We start from the raw sequence: 9913 nt of genomic DNA on the forward strand, positions 1-9913 counted from the left end.
CATAGGATGATGGTGTTAGTTACAAACGAAAACCTTAAAAACATGTTGGTATAAATTTTGAAAATTTGATAAAAGAAATTTCAAATATTTAACTACAAAAACTAAAACATTAAAATTAAGAAAATGCACAAATCATTATTTAATTTAATCAATAGTGATCTTTATCCAAAACTTTAAAATTGTACAATCAAAACAATGAAACACATTGCAACGTTATTTCCAATCTATTTACTTCAACAACCAATGCAATAACGACTAAACTCATTCGTTACAAAGAATGTAAAATTTACAGGGACCATTTAGTTAGTAGTTCAACAACGCGTACACAAGGCTAGTTGCAGAAGTTCGAAATAACAGCAACAATAAACCAAAAGTTAATCTTAATAATAAATGTCTAAACCGGTTATGGGACTTAATTAGACACGACAGGTCACAGCGAGTTATGTATACCAGCCGCTGCCGGCCATCTTTTTCATATCCTCCGTCCGTCCTGGACTACGTTTTCCTTGGCGTGGTCGCCTTACCAGAACCAGACTGCTCCATCGGCGATCGACCCTCCTGCACACATGCCTACTGCAAGCTTAATGATTTTGCGAGCTATGTCCGTCACTTTGGTTCTCCGACGTATGACCTCTTTAGGGATTCGGTCCATCACAGAAATCTCAAGCTTAACTCGCTCCATCGCACGCTGAGCTACATACACTAAATGGAAAAAGAGTTGAAGGTCTTTAAACAGCTGAACAAACCTCGATCAAACATAGATCAACAATTCCGATTAAGTTTACCTTCAAATAAAAAACCTCCCTAATGAAATAAAATCAACTGCCTCCGTAGCCGAACGGTAACAATGCCGGACTGCCACGCAGAGGTCCCAGGTTCGATTCCCGGGCCGGGAGAAATAGTTGTATGGCCTACAATTATTTCTCTCGTGAGTTTGGGTGTAATTTGTGGTTGTCTATGTGTGTGTCCATGGCACCCGCGACACAGGGTTTCCCTAGTGCGGGGCTATGTTGAGTGTGTGCGTGTGTGCGTTATTATTATTATTGTAGATGTTTTTTCCTCTCAGCCTGTTGACTGGTTTTAACAGCATCTACGGACCGAAATCAAGTAAATGCTGTAGGGCTTGTATGTATATGGTGAGAGTGTACTAAGGACCCACTTCGTTCTCTTCCATCTGCATGAACTTTCTCACAATCCTACAAGTATTCAAAATTACGGCTTTTTGTAATGTTATGTAGAGGTTTTCTTTAAAACCTAATAATTTAAGACTATGAAGAAGATGGTTTGGAATAACGCCTGTTGTAGAGAGAACAATTGGGATAACATATACTTTTTCCTGTCGCCAAATTCCAACTAATTCATCTTTGAGCTCTGCGTATTTACTAATTTTTTCAATTATGGTCTTCTGTATGTTATGTGTGTTAGGAACTGCAATATCTATTAAGTATGTAATTTTATTTAATTTGTCTTGTAAAGTTATGTCAGGTCTATTAAAATGAATAGTTCTGTCAGTGAGTATGGCGCGGTCGTAGTAAAGTTTGTGTGTTGTATTTTCTAGGATAGTTTGTGGTGTATACTTGTAGTATGGAGTGATTGATTCATGTATGAGTGCGTATTTGAGAGCCAGATTCTGGTGAATGACGTTTGCTACTTGATTATGTCTATGAGTGTAGTCTGTTTGAGCAAGTGCTGTGCAAGCTCCTGTAATGTGTTGAATAGTTTCTGGTTGGATTCGACATTTGCGACATTTATCATTTATTACTGATGAATCTTTTATTGTAAATTTCCTGTAATTTTTTGTATTAATTATCTGGTCTTGGATTGCAATCATGAATCCTTCAGTTTCTGGGAATAAATTACCTATTTTAAGCCATTTATTTGATGCTATTGAATTTATATGTGTTTGTTCCAAATCATGAGGATGTCTACCATGCAATACTTTTTTCTTCCAGTCTTCAATCTTTTGTTTTTGCGGGTCGTCGTTGTTACCATTTTCTGTGTCTGTTTGTTCACTTAAGTTAAGCGGGGTGTAATTATGATCATTTAGAACTATTGCTTTATGTATTTTGCTAATAGCTGATTTTGAGTAAAAGAATGTTTTTAAACGACTCACTTGTTTTCGCCAAAGGTGTTGGATGTCTATTAGGCCTCTCCCTCCTTCTTGTCTTTTGATTGTAAGTCTTTCTATTGCTGATTTAGGGTGTAAGTTGTTATGTTTCGTAAGTGTAGTGCGTGTAATTCTTTCAAGTTGTGCTGTGTCTGTTTTTGTCCATTTTATAACACCAAATGAGTAGGTTAATATGGGGATAGCATAGGTATTTATGGCCTTGATGAGATTTTTACCTGACAGTTGAGTCTTACATATGGCATTAAGTCTTTTTTTATATTCTGTAGTAAGCGTGTCTTTGATTCTTACGTGATCGAGGCCCTTCAATTGTGCATATCCTAAATATTTATATAAATCAGCCGGTTCCATTGCTGTTATTGTATCTGTATTATTAATTACATAGTTACCAGGACGTACCTTGCCCCGTATGATGTGAAGTGTTTTACATTTATCTAGACCAAATTGCATGTTGATATCTTTACTGAACTCTGCTGTGGTTTCTACTAATTTCTTCATATCTTTTTCTGATTGTGCATACAGTTTAATATCGTCCATATATATAAGGTGCGAGATGACTGTTTCTGATTATTATTATTATTATTATTATTATTATTATTATTATATTTAATACGGGTGAAGGGGGTTATAAAAAGAGGTAATGTTATTTTCTTTATTTTGTTGAGTTTCGTCTATTTGCGATAACTTTACGCCTCTATAAGGATTGTTCATTTTCTCAAATTCTTAGGGTCGATATATGAGTATTCAGCCTGATCGGCGTTTCGTGGCGGCAGACTGGGCACAACGGTCTGATATCGCGGCAGCGGACGGTTGTTTGCAGCCCGCGCGCGCGCTTCTTCCCAGCTCATTACCGGTGCAGTTGCGTAGCTGTAGACTGGCTCCTGCTGTAATAAAAAAATATATTACTTTCATGACACACAAACTGGCAAACATACCAACGGACCACCTGATGGATATTAGTCATTGCCTGTCTATCAAATCATATAAAATCTTAAGCCACTTGGCCTGTGATTGGGCTAACCCTTCTTCTTCTTTCAGTCCGAGATACAGGTGTGCTTTTTTTGTGGTCTGTCTGTGTTATCGTAGCTCCCAAACGGATGAAATGATTTCAAAGCAGTTTTTGGTATTTGAAGGCTGGACTAATGTTCTTAGCAATGTTCGATGAACATTTGCACAGCTGTTTAAATATCATTAGCTGTTTTCCAGTTAGTATAGGAATCTCAACCAAACAATGTGTCGGGGAATTTTTACACTTAAGTATTAGTCTCACTAGTCGCGACTTGTCTTAACCATCCTTTCAAAGTAGCACAACATATTGCTTAACTGCAACAATTACATTAAATACTTACATCAGTATCGGGCTTATCGTTAACCTTCGCAGTAACATTGCGCCTCTTTTGTATTATGTAAATTGAAATGGCTATAATGATGAGCAATACAATAAGTAGAGCCACACCCACACCGATCCAAAGTAAGGATGAACCTGAAAACAATTTTGAAAAGAATTCTAAAAAACAAGCAATATTGTTGTATCTAGGGTCGGCGCACTAATTAACTTAAATTTAAATAATCCCAAATTGCTTTGGAAAAGGTTGAAGAATACAGTTGTCCCTTTCAAAAATGAGCATGAACTTCCTGCGTTTTTGCGCGATCCTGATGCTATGAATGAAGTTTTTACGATATTCTTGATAACAACGGTACATGCATGCATGACCTAACTTATTTTGAATACCATAGATATAGTTCAGCAACTTTTAAATTAACCTCAGTACATGAACACGCAGTAGCTAAGCATATTTTAAGTATTAAGTCAAATGCCACTGGAGTGGATGAAATAAACATGGCTATGTTAATAATGACACTACCAAGAACCTTAAATTTTATAACAGCTATCATAAATAAATCTATCAAGTCATCTACATATCCTTCTCTTTGGCAAATTGCCATTATTCGCCCGATTCCTAAAAATAATAATCCCGCTAGTGTTAAAGACCTATCAGTATTTTACCCTATTTATCGAAAATCTTAGAGAAGGTAGTCCATGGCCAACTTATGCGCTGTTGTGAAGCATATGAAATCCTTCCGTCACTTCAATCTGGATTTCGCAAGCAGCGGAGCACTACAACAGCTCTTCTTGATGTCGTTGATAACATCCTCGCTTCTCAAGACATTGGTGGGGGTTCGATTTTATGTTTGCTGGACTTCTCGCGTGCTTTCGATTCTATTAACATTCAAATGCTACTTTCAAAAACGTCTTACTATGGTCTTGACCACAATTCCATATCTTGGTTTAGTAGTTACCTAAATGGACGTTATCAAAAGGTAGTCATACAAAACTCTGATGGTACCAACGTCGAGTCAGGCCTTAAGACAACCCGCAAAGGCGTCCCGCAAGGCTCCATTCCTGGACCTTAGCTTTTCATTTTGTACAGCACTGATTTTTATAAATGTATTTTGAATTGTCGGTTTCAGTTATATGCTGACGATCTACAAATTTACATTTCAGGGAATGCTGATGACTTGAACGCTATGGTTGATGGGTTAAATGATTATCTGAGTCGTATTTCTGCTTGGTGTTCTTCTAACGGCCTCGTTTTAAATGCAATTAAATCAAAATATTTGATACTTGGCTCCCGTAGTCAGGTGCAAAAGATTATTAGTGCTGAGCCACAGATTGTTATAGGAAGTGTGGCTATAGAAAGAGTCAGGTCAGCTAGGAATCTTGGGTTGCAAATGGATAGTGAGCTGCGCTTTGAAAATCGTGTATTGGACGTCTCACGCTCTTGTTTCTATCGCCTCAAAGTTCTGTACAATTTTAGATCTTATATCAGCCAGGATCTGAGAGTTCTGCTTTGTGAGGCACTGGTATTGTCTAGGCTGAACTATTGCATCACGGTGTATAGTGGCTGTCTCAAAAAAAAGCTCGAAAAAACTGATCCAGTGAGTGCAAAATTCTTGTGCTCGCTATTGTTTTCGAATTCCTCCTCGCATACATATCGCGCCCTATCTAAACAAATTCGGCATTCTGAAAATGGAGGCCCGTCAGAAGCTATACTTGGCCTGCTTAATGTTTGATATAGTTAAAACCCGGAAACCTGATTACCTATACCACAAAATTAATTGGTCACAACGTTAACATCTCAAAACACAGAACGACTGCTTTTCGCGGCGGTTTCAGGTATCGCGCCAGTAAGTGTTGGAATGATATTCCTCCTCCATTGCGTGACATCAATAATAAAAAACGATTTAAGCGTAAATACAAAAAACATCTGTTGTCAGAGCAAATGTGTCTCGCTACATAGATATTTCCCTAAACAACGCGTTTGATACCTGTGAACCTAAATTTCCGTACCTATATATATTCATATTTGGTGGCTATTGTTATAATTTAATATAATGTTTGTAAACTTACATTATTATTTATATTGCTTACCTTCATTACTTACACTATTTACATTAGTTTGCTTTACATCTTACACTTTTGCTTGATATATTGTGTATATGTATAGTATTTAGAGTTAGGTATGTATATTTGCGTGTGATGGACTTTGGTGCCATAGCTTACCAGGCTGCGATCACTCACCATATGGTACTGGCAGAAAACTATCACTGTTTGACTGCTCTCGGTCTAGAGTATTTATGTTGAGTCAGGACCGTTTCAGCACAAACTGTAGTCATAGGTACATTAAAATTTTATCAGTTCTTATAGTATTTGTTTGTTTTTCTCACAGTATTTGTTTTTCTCGCAGTATGTGTTTTATATAAATGTGTATAAAATTAATAATGACTGTTCTATGTGCTTTTATGTTACACTCTGTAAAGTGATTGTAAATGTTTTGTTTCTGTTTGTGTTTGTGCTGAATAAACGTGTTATCTATCTATCTATCTATCTATCAACAAAGACCTTAAAAATGTTTATTTTCATTTTGCCAGGCTGCATTAGAGTCCCACTGTTGATCACGAGCATCTCGCTTGAACTTTCAACTCATTTCATCTCCGGCCAGTCATTTATAAACGCGTCCAAGACAACCCGCCATCTCTGCCTCGGCCTGTCGCGCCGACGACCATCTTGTGGCACCTACAGCGCAGTATGATACAGCAGATATAGTCCGCCCGGTGTCATTTTGGCTTGGCGTTTATTTTAGGATTTTTTTCTTAGTGTTCGATATTTGTATAATTATAAAAAAGTAATGTTGTAATTTCACAAAAAAAAATTAATATCATGGAAGTAAGATATCCTGACATTTAATAAACTCAAATGCAATAAAAACTTTGTTATGGGAATTTAACATCTATCGACTCTCAGCCAACAGCGTTCTTTTTAAGTTTTCACAATTAATTACACTCAATTAATTGATGATTACTGACGGAAGTAGTTACAACAATTTTGACACATGCACCAATTAGTAACTTGGGGGCTTTTCTATTCTCTATATTGTCAAGGCTCTTTTCAGCCCCTAAATATCCAAATTCTTTACTAAACGAGTTTTGGAACGCAGTGTGTTATATTAAATTACAAAGTAAAATAAATTACTTTTACCTGTTGGTTCAATTTTTACTAGAAGTTCAGAAGAAGTACTATCACCTGATTTTACTAAAGGGCCAGGGTCATCCGTAATTGTTATTTTTTAGTTATATTTTATAATACCAAGTAACGGGTCGATCATGTCATGCGCTTGATAGTAAGCGACACATCTAGTCAAAACAGTTGGAGTTCTACTAAGAAGTTTAAATCGCTAACCCCTGAGGAGCAATGCCGCTGCATCCGTCGCACTGAGACATAAAATTGGTAAGTTCCAAGTGCCTGTTGTTACACCAACGCCATTAACCTTCAAAACTGAACAGTAATGGTCACATTACTGCTTGGCGGCGGAATGACAGTATTTCCCTAGACAATTGTAAATTTCAGGCAAAGTATTTGACCTTTTTTATGACAATAAAGTGTTCTCAACTGTTGATAGATATGCAAAAATAATAAATACCTGATGACGCGTTTACAGGTGCTTTTGTTGTCAGACCGCTAGTAACAGATCCGTTTGGAGGATTTATGGAGGACGAAGATGTCGGAACTGCGGAATTCGACTTTACTGTAGTAAACAAAATTGTAATTTATTCGAAAAAAACTCCAAAGTACAAAACGTGTACCCCAAACTGTAAGCTAACAACTCGTGAAGACCAATTCAACGAGCCCAAATATAATTACTGCATTGCGACAGAAACAAGATATGGTAGCAGTACTCCTTAGGGCGAACTCTGTCACAAGGAGCCTACTGTTGAATCTTGCTTCTGCACCGTTCCGCCAGAAACTCTGTTAGCTTTCGTTTTTATTACATGTGGGAGAACAAAGATATGTTAAGAGTAAACAGTCATCAAAGTCGTGACAGTCCAGTTTGAGTAATGCAAAACACGCCAACAATCGAACTTTGAACAAACCAAAGTCGATACTGCCCGGAATACTTACTTTGAACATTACACATAAGGAAGTACATAATGAAATTTCATAGCGCGTGATACGGAACGACTTTCCCAAAGAAATCCATATCTAATCAGCGAAATTACATTGCATTTTAATCTATACAGCTCATCACATGGATTTTGTAGTCACAAGACCCAAGTAGAAGTAGTAGAAGGTTTCGACGAGCTCGTTAAATCAAAGACGATTTATTGTTTACTGTATATACATAAACTCACGCCCTTATCCCACAGGAGGGGTAAGCAGAGACCAACCCTTTTCATACAACTTTTTTTTATCTTGTCACTTCGGATCCCAGCCTTTTAAAACTTAAAACTTAAAACGCTTCCATCCATATTCGCATCATAAATCTGTTTGGTAATTCTTCTTACATCCATCCGCTCTGCATGCCCAAACCACCTCAACATTTCTTTCTCTATTCTAGTCACTACATCCTCTTTCAACCCTCGTCTTTCACGTATTATTGTATTCTTCACTCTATCACTCAACTTTATCCCACAAATTTTCTTCAAAGTTCTCAGCTTGCTTACTGTGATATACTTGGTACTTGGTGTCCGAAACTCGACGTCAAGGCACCTATTTTAATACGGTAATATATTTTACAGAAGTAATTCCATTAATCGTTAAAAGCAGTGGTGGTATCTTTTGGAAGAACATATCAAAAGTGAGTTTGTACCATAAATTCGTTAAATATGCGGTAGGGATAACATTTAATATGATTGATGCATAATAGAACCCTCCGGCTATTGCTATTCACGAGCGTTTTGTTACTGCTTCGACACTTACGAAAATTCTGTTGTGTTCACAACATTAATAATGCGGATAAAGATCTACTTCTCGTTGTTTTTAACAGTGAAGGAGAACATTGCAAGAAAAATTGTCTCTCTTGCTTGTGAATTAAGTGGATTGGCAAATTCCCTCTACTTAGAAAAGGCTAGCAGAAGGCAGATTACGTAGCTATTGCCGCTAAAAACAAATCACTTAACGTAACATGGCTTAAACCAGAAAAATAAGGAAATGACTCGCCTTTAGGGAGTGTTACATCATCAACAATTATAATAAAAACATTGGACACAATTGTAGACCTGGTGGCGTAGTATACTACACAAGTGATGTGCATTTCGTGGTGGCTCTCATTCACGTATAGTTTCAAAGTATTATCCAGAGAAAACTTGTTTTCTTTAAATGTGACACCATAATTAACTGAAACAAGAAAATATAAATAACTTGTGGCATGCGAATCTGATGGGTCAGTTTCAATTTCCTTTTTCATTTTAAACTATCTAACAAATTGATGTCGTTTGTCAAGAAACTGAGCAATCAGACAGATCTGATCGGATTATCCATTAAAAAAAAAGATAAATACTCATCGGAATGTCGTTCACCAAAATCTTATCACTCGATGTTATAAGTGCAAATGTTTCAGTGTGTACAATGCTGTACCGAAAGTCAAACTTCGGAGCTATTCGGGATTTTCGGAAGTCGACGATTGCATTCGTAATGTAAGCAAGTATTACTTGTCCATTATAATGTTCTCGCTCGTCAGTTCGCTGCTACAGTCAAAGTTTACCTTAACCTTATTTTTTTTATAATACCAAGTGACACACCACGATAACAGTTGCAGTGCCACTCAGAGCTTTAAAGCGCATAAATCTTAGGGGCACTGCCACTGCACCCATCACCTTGAGACATTAAGGTGACAAGTCCCATGTACCTATAATTTCACTAGCACCCTTCCAAACCGGAACTCAGTAATGCTGACATTACTGCTTGGCGTCAGAAATAGGTAGGGTGGCAGTACTGCCCTGGCCGAACTCTTTCACAAGGGACTCTGCTGATACTAAAATCATGAGGTTAACGGCAATGGTAGTGAAATTCGGGTGTTATTTTCTTGAAAACATGCACGAGTCGGTTTTGGAACATAGTCAATAGTTATTATTTGATTTTTCTTACCTGTCTTGCCCCGCCAACGCAGCATACCATACGGGGGAATATTATGATCCTTGCAAGTAAATGTTACAGCATCATTAACATCGTACATTTCTTTCTTCGGCTTTACCGATATGGTCAAATTTGGTTCTGAAATGAAAATTGAACCAAATTTTCGTAAAAATACTACTCATATCCAAGTTTACTGTAAACGAAAAAACAATGGGCCAAAAAGTAGTAGCAGATACAAACAAAATTTAATCTTTTTTTGGATATTAACCAATCCACTGACATTGACGCCACTGTCTCAAATAAAATTTTCAGAATTAGTCATGTGCTCGAAAACTGAACTTCAATACTGTACAACTTCATTTTCTATAAGCACG

General features: G+C 37.1%; 1 protein-coding gene across 1 annotated transcript; it reads right to left on the bottom strand.

Annotated features, from left to right (window-relative positions):
* Window positions 1-2741: 2741 nt before the first annotated feature.
* Window positions 2742-9649, bottom strand: LOC113239038. Its single transcript, XM_026475902.1, has 5 exons — window positions 9552-9649; window positions 8625-8801; window positions 7108-7212; window positions 3475-3608; window positions 2742-3009 (listed from the first exon to the last, which is right to left on the bottom strand). Exons 1-5 carry the CDS (start codon window positions 9637-9639, stop codon window positions 2833-2835), a joined length of 681 nt encoding a protein of 226 aa, XP_026331687.1. The 5' UTR covers window positions 9640-9649; the 3' UTR covers window positions 2742-2832.
* Window positions 9650-9913: the final 264 nt, after the last annotated feature.

Source organism: Hyposmocoma kahamanoa, unplaced genomic scaffold (assembly GCF_003589595.1).
Source record: "Hyposmocoma kahamanoa isolate Upper Pololo Valley unplaced genomic scaffold, ASM358959v1 99238, whole genome shotgun sequence".
Classification (NCBI taxonomy): domain Eukaryota; kingdom Metazoa; phylum Arthropoda; class Insecta; order Lepidoptera; family Cosmopterigidae; genus Hyposmocoma; species Hyposmocoma kahamanoa.

Coding starts and splice junctions, on each gene's coding strand:
- LOC113239038 (XM_026475902.1), bottom strand. CDS start 9,639: ATGTACGATGTTAATGATGCTGTAACATTTACTTGCAAGGATCATAAT. Junction 8,802..9,551: donor GCGTTGGCGGGGCAAGACAG/GTAAGAAAAATC, acceptor TTCTTGTTTCAG/TTAATTATGGTGTCACATTT. Junction 3,609..7,107: donor ACCTGTAAACGCGTCATCAG/GTATTTATTATT, acceptor AATTGTTTTCAG/GTTCATCCTTACTTTGGATC.